Genomic DNA, 23,078 nt, shown 5'->3' on the forward strand with positions numbered 1-23,078 from the left:
GCTGCCTCAAGTATTATATAAACTTCTTTTAAAACTTCTTTTTTAAAGTGTGGAAAAGTTTTAACAAAATATATGGGGAGGTGTCCAGTGGATAATTAAAGAGTACTAAGGTCCTTATATTATTGTAGAAAAAGAGATATTAAGTAACTTTAAACTTTGTTAGAAAATGTATAACTAAAGATGAATGTTCTAAAATTAGGTTGTGGTAATGGATACAAAACCTGTGAATACACTGAAAAATATTGAATGGCACACTTCAAATACATGAATTGTAAGGTATGTTAATTACATTTCAATAAAGCAATTTTTTAATGTAAGAGATTCAGTAAAAAAATAGAAATACACAGTATACCTTATGAAGAAGTAGAGGAAAAAAAGAGGGAGGGGATTCAGAAAAAGTCAGGAAGAAAGGTAAAAAATACAAATTAAAAGCACAGTAAATAGGAATTTTTGTTGAATTAATCAATAAATGACTAACAGAATTTTAATATGCATTCCCTTTGACTTAACAAACATACACATACATACATTGTTCATTGCAGCCTGGTTCTTACTTGTCTAAGTGTGTATCATCAGGGAAACTTTAAGAGATAAAGTAGATGTGGATGTCAATATGGAGAGATGGCCACAATATGTTATTGAATGGAAAAGATAGGTCACAAAGTTTTACATATATATAATTATACACATATACATATACATACATAATTAGATTTAATATATATGATTACATATAATATATATAATTAATCAGAAACAATTAATGATAATCTTTGAGGAATAGGTTAAAGAGGTACTTTTGCTTATTCAGTTCTGAATTATTGGAGGGTTTTTTCATAACTAACATACACTACTTTTATTATTTAAGCAGAAACCCTACTATACATAGAAATATATGCATAATTTCTGAGAATATACTCAAAAACCTGCTATTAGTGAATAACTCTGAGAAATAGGATTAAAGTTTGAAAGAAAGAGACTTTACTTCTAATTAGTATATTTTTTCAAATATTAATTTCTATATGTGCATTTATTCTTTTATTTAAAAAATACTTTTTAAAAAAGCCCAATTTAAAATAGTGTCTTCACTGTATATACTAGTCAGATAATCTTGGAAAAAGATTTTTGAATCACTAAGCTAACCCAAAAACATTACAAAAAGAAGTTTTATCTAAAAAAATTAGGATTCTTATTTTACCTTGAAGCCTGTGTCACATCTATGTCATTATATTATTTTCTCTTGTGTCAGTTCTTATTGTCTTAGAAATATCCAAGATAATTCAGCAGAAGTGAATATGATGGGCAAAGGGAAATAGATTATTGTACATTGGTCCTACAGTAAAGTATCAAAGCCAACATTCAGCAACAAAGATCACAGTATTTTCAATATGAGAGGGAACATGAGTAGTAGGATATAATATTGAATATATTCCAACCCCTTATATTGTGATGGTATTTTCATGTTTCACATCCTCTAATAGAGGTAAAGACATTTTACATAAGTTTATTTTTGAGGTGTATTGCCCTCTTACTGGAAAGAATGTGTACCTAGAACATGGGGAAATTTAATATATATCCAATGAGATGGATAAAGAAGGGCTCAAAAGGTAGAGCCATGATGTGTCTAATATTCTGACAGACATAGCAGAAGTAGAGGCCAAAAAAGAAAAAACAAAACACTCATGGGCTTTGCTTCCTAGAGTTGACAGTCTAGCAAAGGTGGCAGACATACACAAGTAACATGATGCATTTGGAGACATTTATGAGTTGTTCTAGCATTTTCCCTTTGGAATAATTCAAAACCCTAGGTGATGGCTATTCAAACATTTTGATACCATGGTTCTTTATTATTCTCTACTCGAAGACCAAGTTATCTTGCTCTCTAACTAGGCACCTCCTAGTTCAATCATCAGACCACCAGTATAAACAACTCCCTCCTCCAAAATCTGGAATTCTAATCTTGTCTTCTAGGAAGTCAACAGCCTAATCTTTTGACTTTTCCTCCCTTCTAGTGCATCTGCACATCACCCTAACTTGACCTTTAATGTATTAACCCTCATTATTTTCCAAGTCCATCAGCCCTTTGGGCTTCATTGCATTCTTCTCATTTTAATCCATTTTTTACCACCTCAAGATAAATTGTAATAAAATACACCTTTGATTACATCATTCCCACTTCAAAAACTTTAAATAGTACCCCCAGTACATATTGATTAACATCCTACAGTCCTATGCTTGTTTCAAATTCTAGCTGTGCCATTTATCGGCTTTAGGAATGTAAGTTCCACTTCCTTGAGGGAGAAGTGTCCTATTGAAGACTGCATAAGAACTGGCTCAGAATTTCACACTGACCAAAATTCAGCCTCAGGATACAATGGCAAGTCTCTAGCTGCTAAAAAGGATCCCATTCATTTATGAGATTTTTTTCAAGCTAATAGGGTTGGGGAATCATCTTTATCACTCCCAAGATATTCCCTCCATGTACATAAGAAAGGCCACAAATTTGACCTAACTTGGGGCTCCACAGGAATATTTATGTCCTCATTGGAAATATAGTGGTAGGTCAGCAGACTGTCACCTGGAATGCTTTATTTATTTATTTTTTAATTTTTATTGGAGTATAGTTGATTTATAATGTTGTGTTAGTTTCTGCTGTACAGCAAAGTGAATCAGTTATACGTATACATATATCCACTCTTATTTAGATTCTTTTTCCTTATAGGTCATTACAGAGTATTGAGTAGAGTTCCCTGTGCTATACAGTAGGCCCTTATTAGTTATCTATTTTATATAGAGTAGTGTGTATATGTCAACCCCAATCTCCCAATTTATCCATCCCCTCCCTCCCCTGGTAACCATAAGTTTGTTTTCTACATCTGTGCCTCTATTTCTGTTTTGTAAATAAGTTCATTTGTACCTTTTTTAGATTCCACATATAAGCAGCATCATATGATATTTGCCTTTCTCTGTCTGACTTACTTCACTTAGTATGGTACTCTCTAGGTCCATCCATGTTGCTGCATTATTTTCATTCTTTTATATGGCTGAGTAATATTCCATTGTATATATGTACCACATCTTCTTTACACCTGGAATGTTTTAAATGCTATCTCCTCTTGGTCAGCACATGATCAGGCATAGCTTTTTAAAGTGTTTCCTTTTTTTTTTTTTCCTCATTATAAATGCTTTTTATGGAAAACAGAAAATATAGAAAAACTCAAAGAAAATAATTATCCATTCTCCTACCACCTGTCCTATGTATAAACTTCCAGTTTTGTTTTCCACACACACACACTCATATTTGATACAATCTAAATAAATAAATAATATTGTTTTCTTACCTGATTTTTCTCAAATCACAACATTACCATTTTCCTCTATCATAAATTATTCTCCATTATTTGTAATGCCAATGTATTATCCATAATAAAGACATACCATAATATATTTATACAGTCTCATTGTTGGTTACTTAACCTGTTTTCAATTTTCACTATTATAAACAATGCTCTAATGAACATCCTGAAAGATACACTACAGTATACACCACTGATTGATTCCTTGGGTTAAGTTGCTGTAAGTGGAATTTCTGAGTCAAAAGAAATAAGTATTTTTTTATGGATTTTGATAAATATTGCCAAACTGACCCTTAGAAATATTGTACCAGTCTCCTAGATTGCCCTCACTGTTCCTTGCCTCCTTGCCCCCTTCCCACATTATACGAGGATAGGCCTATGTGACCAAAGAAGATGGCAGAAGTGGTATTAGGTTACTTCTGACATTAGGTTATGAGAAAAAGTACAGCTTCCATTTCGTTCTCTTCCTCTCTTGCTCTCTTGGATCACTAGCTGATGTTGTAAACAGCACTATAGAGGAGCCATGTGCCAAGGAACTGAAGCCTCTGGACAACATAAGTGTGCTGAGAAGCAGATTTTCCAGCCTAGTCAAACCTCAGATAACTGTAGCCTCCACTGACACCTTGACTGCAGCCTCATGAGAGACTCTTGAGTTAGAACTACCCAACTAAACCACTCCCAGATTCACCACAGAAACTGTGAGATAATAAATGTTTGTTGTTTTAAGTTACTATGTTTGGAGGTAATTTGTTACACAGCAGTAGATAACTAATACCAATAAAATACAAAAAAACCCAAAAAACAAATACAAAGAAAGGAATGAGTATGTTTGTTTTCTCACATCTTCATCAACATTGGATATTCCTAGTTTTGTATCTCCCCATAATTAATAGAGAGAAAATACTATCCATTGCTTACATTTATTTAATTCCTAGTGAAGCTGAACTTTTTTATTTGGTTTGGCTTTTTTAATTTTTCTTCTGTCATGTATTTCCTGTTCATGTCTTTTGCTCATTTTTCTATTGACGTGTTTATCCTTTTCTATTGCTATATCAGGCTTATTATATATTAAAGTATTATCCCATTCTCTGACTTTTATATTGCAAAGATTTTTCCCTGTTTGTCATATTTTCCTGTTCACTTTTGCTAATGCTATTTTAGATTTAGAAGGTTTTAAATTTTTTATGAACTCAAAGCCATTAGTCTTTTCCTTTATGGATTCTATCCTTGTTTGCATGCACATAAAGATGTCTACTCACCACTACTCTGGGTTAGATGCTTTAATTCATGGTTTCTTCTAGATATTTTTATGGTTCCATGTTTAAATTTAAATCTTTAATTTAGCTGAAACTGGTGAACTGTATATAAAAAGTAATCTGTCTTTTGCAAATGAATAGAGAAATGGTTAACTTTAAAAATAAAACAAAAGAAAAATAGTATCCAAGTAAATACAATATAACAAAATGCAATATTGTATTTAAATTTGTTCATTATTATTATCATTAATAGTTACAAATGATCGCTTAGCCAGAATTGATATGCCAGTGTCTATCGATAGGCCAGATCTGTGCCTAATACTTAAAATACTAGTATTATAGCTATATTTTGCAGACAAATAATGTGAAGCTTGTAAAGGTTAAATGACTTGCCTAAGGCCACACAGCAAATAAGTGGTGGAGCCAAGATTAGTTATTAATATCCTAACACAGTAATTCTGTCTTTTTTAATGAATGGAATGAGCTCCATTTATGATCCAGCAGCAAATAATTATCAAACTATACTCCATTTTAGCCTTAACTAGATGGATATAGTTTTGGATGACTAAATTTAGATCTAATCAAAATTTCTAAACCTCTAAAAGAATGAAATGCCTCATTAATAAATAGTTTTGCTCTTTGAATCTAGAAGAACTGTAACTTTAAAAAATCAGCAATCGTGTTTGTGAACAGAACATTAAAAATTTTAGAATCAAAAGTCTCTTAAAAATAATGTGTTTGGAACACAAAAGTATACATTATTTGCTAGCTCACAATAGAAGTGTTGTGAAAAATTGGAAAATTATAAGTTGCAAGAAAAGGAGAGGTAAAAAGGACAGCAGAGTAGAAATGGATGTTTAGGTATCTGAATTTTGAGAGAGAAAAAAATACACTTAAACCTTGGTCCTGCTCTTCTATGTCTGTTGGTGGGAAGGGCAATACTTATATAAGACATAATTATGTTCTTGGGCAATAGGAGTCAGCTCTATTTAGGTATGTCTCAGAACGAAGTCCTCATGTGCAGTTACAGGCCAAGGAGCTGCAGAGATATTTTCATACAGTCTCAAAATTCCACTTTTTTTTTTTTTTTTTACCAAGATGTACAAGCTCCCTCTCCAACAACCTAGAACCTCACTCTGAGTGGATAATGTAGTGGGGTCAGAAATGAGATAAGGAGAAAGCTGGGATGAATCTCAGAATGAAGTTAAAGGTAATTATTAAAATGCTTTGACATTTGAGGACTATGTCAAAATGTCTGCTTAGGAACAGAGCTGAAAGTGTATAGTCCTGATCGATTTAGTAAATGGGGTTGGGATATTAACTACTCAGGGAAATGCTGTTATGATAATTTTTAAACTTAAATTGTATAAAACGCTCGAAACTGTTAAAATGATGAGGGTTGCCATGGAATAACAGCTCAACTTCTAGAACACTACAGAAATAAAGGTACCATGTTTATTAGTCAGGGTCTAATAAGGAGATACAAACCATGTAGTATTTTGAACAGGAAAGTTTAATATAAATGATTAGTAACAGAGGATTATAGTGACAGGAAACTGGTTAGTAAGAATTAAACAAAACACTAAAGGATACATGAATAGCAGATATAAGGAGCCCACTACTCCTAGGCCTGAGACAGAATGCCCAACGAAGAGGCCTGACCCAACGTTGAGATCCAGAGCACATTGAGGGCACAGCTGTGGCTCACTGGATGTTGAAGAAGTCCCCGAGGGAGTGCACCAGTAGGAGTCACTGTTAATGTGCCTTTGGAGCACCCGGGGAAGCCATCCACAGGGAGGTGCCTAGTTGACAACACTTCACTAAAAAGCCACTCACAAGGAATATGCTCAAGGAAACCATTCACAAGAAGGTGCCCACTGGCAGTACTCTGCTGTGAAGCTGCCCAAGGCGGGAGCCAGGCAATGAACGGTGGATCTGGCACTGTGAGGGAATAAATTGATAACTACCACGCTATGTGTTACAGGTTGAATGATGTCCCCTTGCAAAAAGTACCTTGAAGTCCTAACCCTTGGAACTGTAAATGTGACCTTATTTGGAAATAAGGTCTCTGTAGATGTAATCAAATTAATATTAGGTCATTAGGATGAGCGCTAATCCAATATGATTGGTGTCCTTATTAGAACGGAGAAATTTGAACCCAGACACACACAGAGGACAATGCCATGTGAAGACTCAGACACGGAGGGAGGTGGCCATGTGAAGATGGAGGCAGAGACTGGAGTTATGCTGCCACAAATCAGGGAGTGTCTGGGTACCAGAAGATGGAAGCGGCAAGGAAGGACCTTCCCATAGAGGATCTGGATGGAACACAGCACTGGGGAACACCTTGATTTCAGACTTCTGCACTCCAGAACTGTGAGAGAAAAAATTCCTGTTGTTTTAAGCCAGCCGGTTTACGGTGCTTTTTATACCAGCCCTGCAAAATTAATACACCATGTATTTTCAGTTTCATTCATCTGAGTAACTTAGCATTTCGGAAATCATCATGGTGGGATTCTGAGGCAAACACTAACAGATACCATGTGATTAGTCTAATTTTTGCCTCTCTTAAAATTTTTTTTATATCAGTTACTTTTAATTCAATGCAACTCAGGCACAAATGTATACATATTAAAACAGCCTTACAGAGAGTGCCTCCACCTTGGTCAAACACAATCAATGTTGAAATAACTTGTGTACTCAGGTATCATACAAGTACTTAAATAAAACATTACTATTGCACATTATTAATTTTTTCTTTTAAAGATAATTTATTTTTTAACATCTTTATTGGAGTATAATTGCTTTACAATGTTGTGTTAGTTTCTGCTTTATAACAAAGTGAATCAGCAATACATATACATATACCTCCATATCTCTTCCCTCTGGCATCTCCCTCCCTCCCACACTCCCTATCCCACCCCTCTAGATGGTCACAAAGCAGCGAGCTAATCTCCTGGTGCTATGCAGCTGCTTCCCACTAGCTATCTATTTTACGTTTGGTAGTGTATATATGTCCATGCCACTCTCACTTTGTCACAGCTTACCCTTCCCCCTCCCCATATCCTCAAGTCCATGCTCTAGTAGGTCTGTGACTTTATTCCCGACCTGCCCATAGGTACTTCATGACCCTTTTTTTTTTTTTTAGATTCCATATATATGTGTTAGCATACAGAATTTGTTTTTCTCGTTCTGACTTACTTCACTCTGTATGACAGACTCTAGGTTCATCCACCTCACTACAAATAACTCAATTTCATTTCTTTTTATGGCTGAGTAATATTCCATTGTACATATGTGCCACATCTTCTTTATCCATTCATCTGTCAATGGACACCTAGGTTGCTTCCATGTCCTGGTTATTGTAAAAAGAGCTGCAATGAACATTGTGGTACATGACTCTTTTTGAATTATGGTTTTCTCAGGGTATATGCCCAGTAATGAGATTGCTGGGTAGTATGGCACTTTTATTTTTAGTTTTTTAAGGAACCTCCATACTGTTCTCCATAGTGGCCATATCAATTTACATTCCCAGCAACAGTACAAGAGGGTTCCCTTTTCTCCACACCCTCTCCAGCATTTATTGGTTGTAGATTTTTTTGATGATGGCCATTCTAACTGGTGTGAGATGGTATCTCATGGTAGCTTTGATTTGCATTTCTCTAATGATTAATGATGTTGAGGATTCTTTCATGTGTTTGTTAGCAATATATCTTCTTTGGAGAAATGGCTATTTAGGTCTTCTGCCCATTTTTGGATTGGGTTGTTTGGTTTTTTTTAATATTGAGCTGTATGAGCTGCTTGTAAATCTTGGAGATTAATCCTTTGTCAGTTGCTTTATTTGCAAGTATTTTCTCCCATTCTGAGGGTTGTCTTTTCATCTTACTTATGGCTTCCTTTGCTGTGCAAAAGCTTTGAAGTTTCATTAGGTCCCATTTGTTTATTTTTGTTTTTATTTCCATTTCTCTAGGAGGTGGGTCAAAAAGGATCTTGCTGTGATTTATGTCATAGAGTGTTCTGCCTATGTTTTCCTCTAAGAGTTTGATAGTGTCTGGCCTTACATTTAGGCCTTTAATCCATTTTGAGTTTATTTTTGTGTATGGTGTTAGGGAGTGTCCTAATTTCATTCTTTTACATGTAGCTGTCCAGTATACCCAGCACATTGAAGAGGCTGTCTTTTCTCCATCGTATATTCTTGCCTCCTTTATCAAAAACAAAGTGACCATATGTGCGTGGGTTTATCTCTGGGCTTTCTATCTTGTTCCATCGATCTATATTTCTGTTTTTGTGCCAGTACCATATTGTCTTGATTACTGTAGCTTTGTAGTATAGTCTGAAGTCAGGGAGCCTGATTCCTCCAGCTCCGTTTTTCTTTCTCAAGATTGCTTTGGCTATTCGGAGTCTTTTGTGTTTCCATACAAACTGTGAAATTTTTTGTTCTAATTCTGTGAAAAATGCCAGTGGTAGTTTGATAGGGATTGAATTTAATCTGTAGATTGCTTTGGGTAGTACAGTCATTTTTACAAGGTTGATTCTTCCAATCCAAGAACATGGTATATCTCTCAATCTATTTGTAACATCTTTAATTTCTTTCATCAGTGTCTTATAGTTTTCTGCATACAGGTCTTTTGTCTCCTTAGGTAGGTTTATTCTTAGGAATTTTATTCTTTTTCTTGCAATGGTAAATGGGAGTGTTTCCTTAATTTCACTTTCAGATTTTTCATCATTAGTGTAGAGGAATGCCAGAGATTTCTGCGCATTAAGTTTGTATCCTGCTACTTTACCAAATTCATTGATTAGCTCTAGTAGCTTTCTGGTAGCATCTTTAGGATTCTCTATGTATAGGATCATATCATCTGCAAACAGTGACAGCTTTACTTCTTCTTTTCTGATGTGGATTCCTTTTATTTCCTTTTCTTCTCTAATTGCAGTGGCTAAAACATCCAAAACTATGTTGAATAATAGTGGTGAGAGTGGGCAACCTTGTCTTGTTCCTGATTTTAGTGGAAATGGTTTCAGTTTTTCACTATTGAGGACAATGTTGGCTGTGGGTTTGTCATATATGGCCCTTATTATGTTGAGGTAAGTTCCCCCTGTGCCTACTTTCTGGAGGGTTTTTATCATAAATGGGTGTTGAATTTTGTTGAAAGCTTTTTCTGCATCTATTGACATTATCATATGGTTTTTATTCTTCAATATGTTAATATGGTATATCACATTGATTGATTTGCATATATTGAAGAATTCTTGCATTCCTGGAATAAACTCCACTTGATCATGGTGTATGATCCTTTTAATGTGCTGTTGGATTCTGTTTGCTAGTATTTTGTTGAGGAGTTTTGCATCTAAGTTCATCAGTGATATTGGCCTGTATTTTTCTTTCCTTGTGATATCTTTGTCTGGTTTTGGTATCAGGGTGATGGTGGCCTCGTAGAATGAGTTTGCGAGTGTTCCTCTCTCTGCTATATTTTGGAAGAGTTTGAGAAGGATAGGTGTTAGGTCTTCTCTAAATGTTTGATAGAATTCATCTGTGAAACCATCTGGTCCTGGGCTTTTGTTTGTTGGAAGATTTCTAATCACAGTTTCAATCTCAGTGCTTGTGATTGCTCTGTTTATATTTTCTCTTTCTTCCTGGTTCAGTCTCAGAAGGTTGTGCTCTTCTAAGAATTTGTCTGTTTATTCCAGGTTGTCCATTTTATTGGCATATAGTTGCTTGTAGTAATCTCTCTTGATCCTTTGTATTTCTGTGGTGTCAGTTGTTACTTCTCTTTTTTCACTTCTAATTCTATTGATTTGAGTCTTCTCCCTTTTTTTCTTGATGAGTCTGGCTAATGGTTTATCAATTTTGTTTATCTTCTCAAAGAACTAGCGTTTAGTTTTAAGGATCTTTGTTATTGTTTCCTTCATTTCTTTTTCATTTATTTCTGATCTGATCTTTATGATTTATTTCCCTCTGCTAACTTCAGGGTTTTTTTGTTCTTTCTGTAATTGCTTCAGGTGTAAGGTTAGGTTGTTTATTTGAGATGTTTCTTGTTTCTTAAGGTAGGATGGTATTGCTATAATCTTCCCTCTTAGAACTGCTTTTGCTGCATCCAATAGGTTTTGGGTCATCTTGTTTTCATTGTCATTTGTTTCTAGGTATTTTTTAACTTCCTCTTTGATTTCTTCAGTGATCTCTTGGTTATTTAGTAGTGTATTGTTTAGCCTCCCTGTGTTTGGGTGTTTTTTTTTGTTTTTTTTTTTTTGCAATACACAGGCCTCTCACTGTTGTGGCCTCTCCCGTTGAGGAGCACAGGCTCCGGACACGCAGGCTCAGCAGCCATGGCTCACGGGCCTAGCCGCTCCGCGGCATGTGGGATCTTCCCGGACCAGGGCACAAACCCGTGTCCCCTGCATTGGCAGGCAGACTCTCAACCACTGTGCCACCAGGGAAGCCCATGTATTTTTTACAGTTTTTTTTCCTATGATTGATCTCTAGTCTGATAGCATTGTGGTCAGAAAAGATACTTGATATGATTTCAATTTTCTTAAATTTACCAAGGCTTCATTTGTGACTCAAGATATGATCTATCCTGGAGAATGTTCCATGAGCACTTGAGAAGAATGTGTATTCTGTTGTTTTTGGATGGAATGTCCTATAAATATCAATTAAGTCCATCTTCTTTAATGTATCATTTAAATGTTGTGTTTCCTTATTTATTTTCAATTTGGATGATCTGTCCATTGGTGAAAATGGGGTGTTAAAGTCCCCCAGTATGACTGTGTTACTGTCAATTTGCCCTTTTATGGCTGTTAGCATTTGCCTTATATATTGAGGTGCTCCTATGTTGGGTGCATAAATATTTACAATTGTTATATCTTCTTCTTGGATTGATCCCTTGATCATTATGTAGTATCCTTCTTCGTCTCTTGTAACAGTCTTTGTTTTAAAGTCTATTTTCTCTGATATGAGTATTGCTACTCCAGCTTTCTTTTGATTTCCATTTGCTTGGAATATCTTTTTCCATCCCCTTACTTTCAGTCTGTATGTGTCCCTAGGTCTGAAGTGGGTCTCTTGTAGACAGCATATATACGGGTCTTCTTTTTGTATCAATTCAGCCAGTCAATGTCTTTTGGTTGGAGCATTTAATCCATTTACTTGTAAGGTAATTATCAATACGTATGTTTCTATTACCATTTTCTTAATTGTTTTGGGTTTGTTATTGTAGGTCTTTTCCTTCTCTCATGTTTCCTGCCTAGAGCAGTTCCTTTAGCATTTGTTGTAAAGCTGGTTTGGTGGTGCTGAATTCTCTTAGCTTTTGCTTGTCTGTAAAGGTTTTAATTTCTCCATCAAATCTGAATGAGATCCTTGCTGGGTAATCTTGGTTGTAGGTTTTTCCCTTTCATCACTTTAAATATGTCCTGTCACTCCCTTCCGGCTTGCAGAGTTTCTACTGAAAGATCAGCTGTTAACTTTATGGGGATTCCCTTGTATGTTATTTGTTGTTTTTCCCTTGCTGCTTTTAATATTTTGTCTTTGTATTTAATTTTTGATAGTTTGATTAATATGTGTCTTGGCATGTTTCTCCTTGGATTTAGCCTGTATGGGACTCTCTGCCATTCCTGGATTTGATTAACTATTTTCTTTCCCATATTAGGAAAATTTTCAACTATAATCTCTTCAAATATTTTCTCAGTCCCTTTCTTTTACTCTTCTTCTTCTGGGACCCCGTTAATTCGAATGTTGGTTCGTTTAATGTTGTCCCAGAGGTCTCTGAGACTCCCCTCAATTCTTTTCATTCTTTTTTCTTTATTCTTCTCTGCCGTAGTTATTTCCACTATTTTATCTTCCAGGTCACTTATCTGTTCTTGTGCCTCAGTTACTCTGCTATTGATTCCTTCTAGAAAATATTTAATTTCATTTATTGTGTTGTTCATCATTGTTTGTTTGCTCTTTAGTTCTTCTAGGTCCTTGTTAAACATTCCTTGTATTTTCTCCATTCTGTTTCTGAGATTTTGGATCACCTTTACTATCATTATTCTGAATTCTTTTTCAGGCAGACTGCCTATTTCCTCTTCATTTGTTTGGTCTGGTGGGTTTTTACCTTGCTCCTTCATCTGCTGTATGTTTCTCTGTCTTCTCATTTTGCTTATCTTACTGTGTTTGGGCTCTCCTTTTTGCAGGCTGCAGGTTCGTAGTTCCCTTTGTTTTTGGTGTCTGCTCGCAGTGGCTTAGGTTGGTTCAGTGGGTTGTGTAGGCTTCCTGGTGGAGGGGACTAGTGCCTGTGTTCTGGTGGATGAGGCTGGATCTTGTCTTTCTGGTGGGCAGGTCCGCATCTGGTGGTGTGTTCTGGGGTGTCTGTGACCTTATTATGATTTTAGGCAGCCTCTCTGCTAATGGGTGGGGTTGTATTCCTGTCTTGCTAGTTGTTTGGCATAGGGTGTCCAGCACTGTAGCTTGCTGGTCATTGAGTGGAGCTGGGTCTTGGCATTGAGATGGAGATCTCTTGGAGATTTTCGCTTTTGATGTTACATGGAGCTGGGAGGTCTCTGGTGGAGCAATGTCCTGAACTCGGCTCTCCCACCTCAGAAGCACAGGCCTGATGCCTGGCCGGAGCACTGTCATCCACACGGCTCAGAGTCAAAGGGAGAAAAAAAGGAAGAAAGGAAAAAATAAAATAAAGGTATTAAAATAAATAATAGAAAATAATTATTAAAAATTTTAAAAATTTAAAAAGTAATAAAAAAACGAAAGAAAGAAGAGAGCAACCATACCAAAAAACAAATCCACCAATGATAGCAAGCGCTAAAAACTATATTAAAAAAAAACAACGGGGCTTCCCTGGTGGTGCAATGGTTAAGAGTTCGCCTGCCAATGCAGAGGGCGCGTGTTCGTGCCCCGGTCCAGGAGGATCCCACGTGCCGCAGAGCGGCTGGGCCCGTGAGTCATGGCTGGTGGGCCTGTGCGTCCGGAGCCTCTTCTCGGCAGCGGGAGAGGCCACGGCAGTGAGAGGCCCATGTACTGCACAAAAAACAAACAAACAAAAAAACCCGACAGAACCCTAGGACAAATGGTAAAAGCAAAGCTATACAGACAAAATCACACACAGAAGCATACACATACACACTCACAAAAAGAGAAAAAGGGAAAAAAAAAAAAATATATATATATATATATCATTGCTCCCAAAGTCCACTGCCTCAATTTTGGGATGATTCGTTGTCTACTCAGGTATTCCACAGATGCACGTACATCAAGCTGATTGTGGAGATTTAATCCGGTGCTGCTGAGGGTGCTGGGAGAGATTTCCCTTTCTCTTGTTTGATCGCACAGCTCCTGGGGTTCAGCTTTGGATTTGGACCCCCCTCTGCGTGTAGGTAGCCTGAGGGCATTTGTTCCCCGCTCAGACAGGAGGGGTTAAAGGAGCAGCTGATCAGGGTCTGTGGCTCACTCAGCCCGGAGGGAGGTAGGGGTATGGATGCGGGGTGAGCCTGCGGTGGCAGAGGCCGGCGTGACGTTGCACCAGCCTGAGGCCCACCGGGCGTTCTCCCGGGAAAGTTGTGCCTGGTACCCGGGACCCTGGCAGTGGCGGGCTGCACAGGCTTCCCGGAAGGGAGGTGTGGAGAGTGACCTGTGCTCGCACACAGGCTTCTTGGTGGCGGCAGCAGCAGCCTTAGCATGCCATGCCCGTCTCTGGGGGTCCGCACTGATAGCCGCAGCTCACGCCCATCTCTGGAGCTTCTTTAAGCAGCGCTCTTAATCCCCTCTCCGCGGGCACCAGGAAACAAAGAGGGAAGAAAAGGTCTCTTGCCTCTTGGCAGCTCCAGACTTTTTCCCAGACTCCCTCCCGGCTAGCCGTGGCGCACTAGCCCCCTTCAGGCTGTGTTCACGCTGCCAGTCCTCTCCCTGTGCTCTGACCAAAGCCCAAGCCTCAGCTCGCAGCCCTGCCCGCCCCGGCGGGTGAGCAGACAAGCCTCTTGGGCTGGTGAGTGCCGGTCGGCACTGATCCTCTGTGCAGGAATCTCTGCGCTTTGCCCTCCACACCCCTGTTGCTGCGCTCTCCTCCGCGGCTCCAAAGCTTCCCCCCCTCTGCCACCCGCAGTCTCTGCCCGCGAAGGGGCTTCTAGCGTGTGGAAACCTTTCCTCCTTCACAGCTCCCTCCCACTGGTGCAGGTCCCGTCCCTATTCTTTTGTGTCTGTTTTTTCTTTTGCCCTACCCAGGTACGTGGAGTTTCTTGCCTTTTGGGAAGTCTGAGGTCTTCTGCCAGCGTTCAGTAGGTGTTCTGTAGGGGTTGTTCCACATGTAGATGTATTTCTGATGTATCTGGGGGGAAGAAGGTGATCTCCACGTCTCACTCTTCTGCCATCTTGAAGCTCCTCCCCTGCCTCTCTTAAATCTTGATGATTAATATTCCATTTAGACTTGGAATCACAGTACAGTAAGGAAATCTTGAGAACTCAAGGACAATCTCATTTTGTTAAAGCAAACTTTTTAAATTGAAGTATAGTTGACTTACAATATTACATTAGCTTCAGGTGTGTAACACAGTAATTACAAATACAATACACATAACAGAAGAATACAAAAATCATAAGTGTACATTCAACCCATTTTCACATAGTGAATACCTGTTTAACTAACCACCTAGGTTGAGAAAGGGAACAACACACCTAAGTGCTCCTCATGGCCCCTTTCACTCCCTAACCTCCTTCAGCTATATCCACTCTCCTAACTTCTAATACGATATTTTTGTTGCTTGCTTGGTATTAAAATTTAAACAACTGCAGTCATGCATTGTGTATTCTCCTGGTTTCTTTTGTTCAGCATTATATTTGCGAGACTCATATATATTGTTATATGTAATTGTAACTTGTCCATAGGCATTGCTATCCTCCAGGGTCAGAAAACTGTGGCCCGTGAGCCAAATATGACCAACCATTTGTTTCTGTAAATAAAGGTTTATTGCAACACAGCCACACATTTTCTACGGCTGCTTTCATGCTACAAAGGCAGAGTTAAGAAGTTGGGACAGAGATCATATCACTCACCAAGCTCCAAATATTTAATATCTGGCCCTTTACCGAAGTTTTCCATCTCTGTTATATAGTATTTCATTGAATATATATACCACATTTTATTTATCCATTCTGCTGATAAGCATTTCAGTAATTTCCACACTGAGGCACTACAATTAGTGCTGTTAACACTTTGGTAGACATATTTTTCCTTAAGATATGTTAGCTATTTCTGTCTAGCATTAAACTAATAGGGGAATTGCTGGGCTGCATAAACATGCTCAACTTTAGTAGATATTGCCGTTTTTCCAAAGTGCCATCTCTTCATTTTAATAAATAAGAAAGCTGATGTGGATATCAAAAAGATATCTGCACTCCCATGTTTATTGCAGCATCACTCACAATAGCCAAGATATGAAAGCAACCTAGGTGTCCATCAATGGATGAAGGAATAAAGAAAAAAACACAGGCAGTACATTATTTGACATCAGTCTTAGCAATATTTTTTGGATACGTCTCCTCAGGCAAGGGAGACTAAGAGGTACAAATGTCCAGTTACAAAATAAATGAGTCACAGGTATGAAATGTACAGTGTGAAGAATACAGTCAATAATAATATAATATTTTTGTATGGTGACAGATGGTAAGTAGACTTATCGTGGTGATCATTTTGTAATGTACAGAAACATCAAATCACTGTGTTGTGCATCAGGAACTAACATAGGGTTGCAGTTAATTATACTTCTAAACAAACAAACAAACAAATTCATAGAAAAGCAGATGAGATTTGCAGTTACCAGAAGTGGGGAGTAGGGAGAGGGGGAAGTGGTCAAAAGGTACAAACTTTCAGTTATAAGATAAATAAGTACTAGGGATTTAATGCACAATATGATAAATATAATTAACACTACTGTTTGTTATATGTGAAACTGGTTAAGAGTGGGGATCCCAAAACTTCTCATCAGAAGGAAAATTTTCTCTTATTTTGTGTCTACATGAGATGATGGATGTTCACTAAACTCACTGTGGTCATCATTTCATGATGTATGTAAGTCAAATCAGTACGCTGTACACCTTAAACTTATACAGTGCTGTATGTCAACTATATCTCAATAAAACTGGAAAGAAAATAAATAAAATAAGATACCATTTATGGCCTACCAGAAAAAAATGTGATACACACACACACACACACACTCAACGGAATATTATTAAGCCATGAGAAAGAGGGAAATTTTGCCATTTATGACAATATGGATGAAACTTGAGGGCATTATGCTGAGTGAGATTAAGTCAGACAGAGAAAGACAAATACTGTATGATATCATATGTGGAATCTGAAAAAGCTGAACTTGAAGAAACAGAGAGAAGAATGGTGGTTACCAGGGGCTGGGGGGTGGAGGAATTCGGGAGATGTTGTTTAAGGGCACAAAATTGCAACTAGTAGATAAATAAGTTCTGGAGATCTAATACACAACAGAGTGATTATGTGACATGATAGAGGTGTTAGCTAATGCTATGGGGTAATCGTATTACAATATATACGTAACAAAGCAGCAGGTTGTACACCTTAAAGTTACACAATGTTACGTGTCAATTATAGCTCAATTTTTTAAAATAATAAATCTATTTTAAAAATAGAAGAAAGGAAACTGATGCCCGAAAATGCTAGGTTGTATCACAGCGATGAATTAGAGAAAACTATATTTGGCTTTGGAAAACTTGTTTTAAAGTCAAGCAAAACCTCAGAGGAAAGTGTTAAGTTAAACTGAGTTAAATTCTACATTTCTGGAAACAGAGTGAAATCATTTGTCCAGAAAAAAGCATTTCTTGATCTCAACAATAGACAGTGCATTTTATAAGAATCTGAAAAAAGAAAAAATTAGGAATAAAGCTGTGCTCATGGTCCTTACCTTAGAATAAATGCAACCGTCAGTTCCAAACACCCACTTCTGAGAATCATCTCCTTTATGTCTGTAATGAAAATGTAATTTAGAGATTGACGACTCTTCCCTACACTGAAACGCTTTGTAGGTTTCAAGTAGAAGTATCATTTTCCACACAGCCTGGCAGGAGGACTGCACACACTCTGAGGATTCTGCCATTCTACTACCATCACTGCTACCTCAGCAGCTAAAGCCTCTCCTAAGACAACTAATTTCTTTGGTACCCAAAGTGCTGTGGGGTCTGTGAGTGTGCACGCGTGTGCACGTGTATGTGTATAACCAATGGCAACAGCGATTAAGAGTTTTAGAGAATAAATAGGATCAATAAGAATATTCTAGAAATTTCCATCCCCAAAAATGATCCTCTGTGAGACAGGAAGAAGGGGGCTTCATTAAATATAAGGTTTGAGAAGATGGGATGGGAAAAGATACCATGGAAAATTAGGAACCTCAGGCACCTGTTTCTGAAACAGCCAGGAAGTTTTGTTAAGGAATATCAGATTTTCTGAGCTAAGTCTGAGTAAGAAAGAAAAACTAAAATGTGATGAAGCTAATCATGCCTAAATTAACTAATCATGTATTCATTAATATTTAGAAACCTTACAAAGAGAGGACAAATGAATTAAATTAAGTGTAACGGGATGTTAAACAAGACTTTTCCTACTGCCTCTGAGACTTGACAGAAGCATAAGTGGTTGAGAATAAGAGGTGTCAGTTAATGCTCTATTCTAAAGCAAGGGGCTGTATGATCTGGGCAGAACACGCAAAGGCAGCAGTCCAAAAGTGGTTCCGTGCACATTAGCCTTTCACCAACACCCAGGTTATATAAGAAAATGTGAAAAACTCTTGGGCATGTTGGGATGGGTGTTTAATAATAATGGTCTCCAGGCCCCTCTCCTGTGGGATTTTGATTCTGAAGGTCTGGACCCTCAGAAATCTACATTAGCAGGTATTGCAAGTGATTCCAATCATAAGAATTCTGGGGAATTTGGATGTCTGTGGTCTACGTAAGACATCTGCAATTCATAATATAGTGATGCTAATGGTCAAAATCTGTAAAATTCTGAATTTTGTCTTTTAATTGGATTCTAGTGTTAGCTTGAGGATAAAATGATTAGACAAACATAAATTATGTCGGTTTCAGTTTTGGTTTTCTGAACTGGCAGCACCTTTTCTCAAGGATTAATACAACAGGAGAGATGTCTACCAGATTGGCAACAGTGTGAGGGCAGAGATCACATGTATCCTTAGAGCTGAGCACAGTGCCAAGTATATGACAGGAGATAAAGATATCTTTGAATAATAGAAATATGATCTGCAAAAAGAAACGAATCGATATGCTGTTCACCTGAAACTAACACAATATTGTAAATCAGCCATACTTCAATTAAGAGAAATGTGAATAAGATGTCAAAATGTTATCACGCTAAAAATAATAAGGCCATCATGAAAAATGTTTTGAATTTAATATGACAATTTAGGGGATTTAAACGATCTTCTTAGAGATAGCTAAAGAACATAAATTATACCTTGGTTAAGAAAATCAATAATACTGAAAGAAATACATATATCCTAGCATTTCTTAAATTTTAGCACAGCTTAAATTCTGTTCAAGCATATATTTTCCTAAGAAATTTTACTAACAACATGTAGTTTTATATTATCTATAAGCCCTTTGAGCTTACTAGTAATTTTCCCAATCAGGAGTCTATATATATATCCATAAATGTCACCTTTTAATTTTACTGAAGCTATAAAAGACAAATCTCAATTGTGGTGCAGGATGAGAAATATATCATTCTAGTGTATAATAACTTCTTCAAAAAATAAAATTCCTACAAATAAAAGTGCATCTGTTTATTTTTCAAGACATTTTATATATAAAGAAATCAAATTTAGATTTAATATGCAACATTGCTCATACGGGACTGAATTAGAGAATGATGTCATAGAATTTCCTCTTCCTGGTCAGCAAGTGCCAAACTGAAAAGATTTTGTATAAAGAAACAAAAACAAAAGTTTTTTTAAAATCCATAACAATATCAATAATGAGAGGAGGGAAAAAGAAGCAGTATTCTATCCAAGAATCAGTCATAAAGATCACGGCATGTGCTGAACTAAGGATGAGTGGCCTAAGTTCTGGTCCTGGATCTCACATTAACTAGATATGTGACCTTTCATAGGCCACTTAGTCTGTAGTGACCGTGGAATTTCTTATAATAATAATGATATTGTCATTATCATATCATCATCATAATCACAACCACCACCACCAATACCAAAACTACTACTATAGTATTAAAGAGGGGTTTGGAGTAGATGCTCTTTGGAGTCCTTCCTTCTCTGAAAGCATATGACTTCCAAAACTATTTGGTCACTCTCATTTTACAGGTGAGGACACTGCCTGGGAAGTTTGCTCATATAACCCCACTGAGCATGCATGTACATTATAGTATTCCTATCAGAAATCTATAAAACATGTGTGTGTGTACACATATTTTTTTTCCTTTGAAATATTCCATTTATCAGATGGTATGAACAAGAAGGCAGCTCATCCCCACAGTTCAGTTTGGGGGAAATTTCATAGGCTAAATGCTTATCATTTCCCAGTTAACTGTAAGGAAGACCATCGTCGTGTTTCACAATTACAAATCTGTTTTCCCAGGCAGCTTCGTATGGCTCTGGTGTCTTCCAATGCTATCTGGACCAAAAGTAGGATCTATAGAGAAAGTTGAAAGGGATTTTCCCTCCATGATTATTAACAGGGTAAGAGTAGAGAAAAGAAATTTGATTAATCAATCCACACATTGTGAAATTACACATGGACAATCTATTTGATGTTGACATTTCTAATTGTGTTAGCTATATGTCTGAATATTACTTAAAAGTCCAATGCATGGTAAACAGTTCTTTCTGCATTATGTACTTGCTAGAGTCTGTCACTCTAATCCAACTCTTAGCCTCCTAAACTTTAAAAATTGAAAAAGGAGATGATTTTCAATCTCTGATTACCTAGTGATGTGCTATCAGTTTACTTGTCTGTCTTTCCATCTTGGCATCTAGCATTACACAGCTACTCTTGTTGGCTGTATTTAATGGTGTCCTTAAAGCAGTGTTTGTTTAGCCTAGTCTAGATTAATGTTGGCCAGTTATCATTTAATTTCCAGTAAGACCTAAATGGGAAGAAAAGTAAATTCAAAAACCCATAACTGAAAGATTAACATTGAAATAAGGAAGACAACAAAGATTACCAGACAGGTAATAGAGATAAATGAAGCAGGCTAGAGCTAACGTGAGGGCTGCTACTAGGAATGGTGGAGAACAGAGCAAACTGGAGGGTATGTGTTCCATCCAAAGGAGGAATCTGTTCCTGTATTTTTGGTGTCATAAGAGAACGAAGGTTCAGTGTTGCACATTCTGATTTTTTCAAGAAAGGCCAGTAGTATGTAATTTTTGTGTGTGAAATCTCCCTATTTCTATATGCTCATAACTAATTAAAAATATTATAATAATGTGCAGATCAAACAAAGTCTACGGGTCCTTAGTTTTTACTCTCTATAATCAAAACTCTGTGTGGAGATGGATACGTGTGTGTGTGTGTGTGTGTGTGTGTGTGTGTGTGTGTATTGCTTCAATTACCAATAGTTTATGAATTTAACACTAAAGGCTAGATCCTACAATCCACATTCTTTAAAAATGAAGCAAAATCAAGATTAAATGATGGCCTAAAAAGATGTTTGATTCAATTGGTTTATCTAATTGATGTCCCAAATATCTTTTAGAAAGAAGCATCTTTGATCTTGAGGTTTATGATTTTTATAATTTTTATGATTTTGAGATCAACTGATAATGACATTGATTTGTCTTTCTTTCACTCATGGTCAGATACACATCACAGAAAAAATATTAAAAAGACAAATATGTGCAAGCACTTGCTATATTGAATAAGGATAAGATGAGTGACACCAAATGAGACATAACTGAACTAATGAGGCATGATATGTTTACAATATTCTTTGTGAGTTGTCAGATTGCTACTTTAAGTGCTAGTTCTATTATTTTTAGCATATAAAAGGCAATGTCTTAATTCATAGCTTTTGTTAAAATCACAGTATACTACTTGGGAGAACAGGAAAAAAATTTTGTCTCTAAAAGTTGCTGTCACACGAGGATATTTATTGTTATATAATGAAACATGGTTGTATTAAAAAAAAATAAACCACACAGACACTTCAGATGCTCTGGAAAAGATAAACATATTCAAAAGTATATACCCAGAGGTGAGTGAGCTCTAAAAATCCTGGCCCTTAGATTTTGTTTCTCAGATAAAGGCAAGTTGCATCAATTTTCCTGCCCATCTTAGCTTCCTCCTTCTCTTCCTTGCTCTCTTCTTTCTTTCATTTCTAAATTAAACCAAATCTTTTCTTGTAAATAGAGATTTTTCAAGTTAAACTTACTACAGTTTTTTTGTTTGTTTGTTTTTTTAATCATCTTTTTCCTTCTCTACAGGCAACAAGGACATTGAGTTTGTGGCTTCAGTCCCACCCAATTCCATGACAATCCTGGCCAGAGTAGGAAGTAACCTCAGGGACCTATCACCAGAACAGCACTAGCTTCAGTATCCAGTGAGCCCAGGGAGAACCCTGGGCATGAAGAACATGTTCATCAAGCTACTTATAACCTTTCCAAACACCTGCCATTTTTACCTAGACTACTGATCACACTGAGTAGTCTTCCCTCACCATTTCCCTCTAAAATAACCACTTAGTTATTCCTTACCCATCATTTTGATTTTTGTTTGTTTTTTCCTCAGGATTTTTTATTTTTTTGTACTTTCTAAAAACAACTTTATTGAGAAGTAACTGACAATATTATAAAATATTATACAATTGACAGGCACTATTTAAAGTGTAAAATTTGCTAAGTTTTGAAACATGTCTACACATGTTAAGGCACCACAACAATCAAGATAATGAATGTACATCCATATCCATCACCCCCCAAAAATCACCCCCAAAGCTTCCGTGTGACCCTTTGTAATCACGTCCTCCTGTCCCTCCCCACCTTCCTATCTCCAGGCAAACACGGATCTTCTTCCTAGATTAGTTAGCACTTTCTAAAGTTTTATATAAATGGAATCAAACAATATATATGCTTTACAGGTTTTGTTCCTTTCCCTTAATATAATTATTTTGAGATTCACCCACATTGTTGTGTGAACCAAGAGTTAGCTCCTTTTTATTGCTAAATAATATTTTCTATATGATACACCATAATTTATCTATTCACCTATGGCTGGACATTTTGGTTGTTTCCAGTTTTTCCTTTTGGCTTTAGAAATAAAGCTGCTATAAACACCCATGTACAAGTCTTCATAAGGACACATGCTTTCATATCCCTTCAATAAATTTCTCAGAGTGGCCGGGCAATAAGGTACAGACATGTATATACCTGTATATATTTGTGTGTGTGTGTGTATGTATGTATATATATACATACACACACACACCTGTATATATATATA

At 36.8% G+C, this 23,078-nt stretch overlaps 1 protein-coding gene across 1 annotated transcript in view; it reads right to left on the bottom strand.

Annotated features, from left to right (window-relative positions):
* The window catches only part of DCDC1 (doublecortin domain containing 1), a gene marked incomplete at both ends in the record, with an annotated part of 430,017 nt that overhangs the window by 147,952 nt on the left and 258,987 nt on the right, over positions 1-23,078 (bottom strand). Inside the window, one exon of the mRNA XM_082844001.1 lies at positions 17,522-17,582. Within this exon, the coding sequence (XP_082700127.1) occupies positions 17,522-17,582 (61 nt within the window). The remainder of the gene's footprint in view (positions 1-17,521; positions 17,583-23,078) is intronic.

Source organism: Leucopleurus acutus, assembly GCF_964270905.1.
Source record: "Leucopleurus acutus genome assembly, chromosome: 8".
NCBI classification, from domain to species: Eukaryota; Metazoa; Chordata; class Mammalia; order Artiodactyla; family Delphinidae; genus Leucopleurus; species Leucopleurus acutus.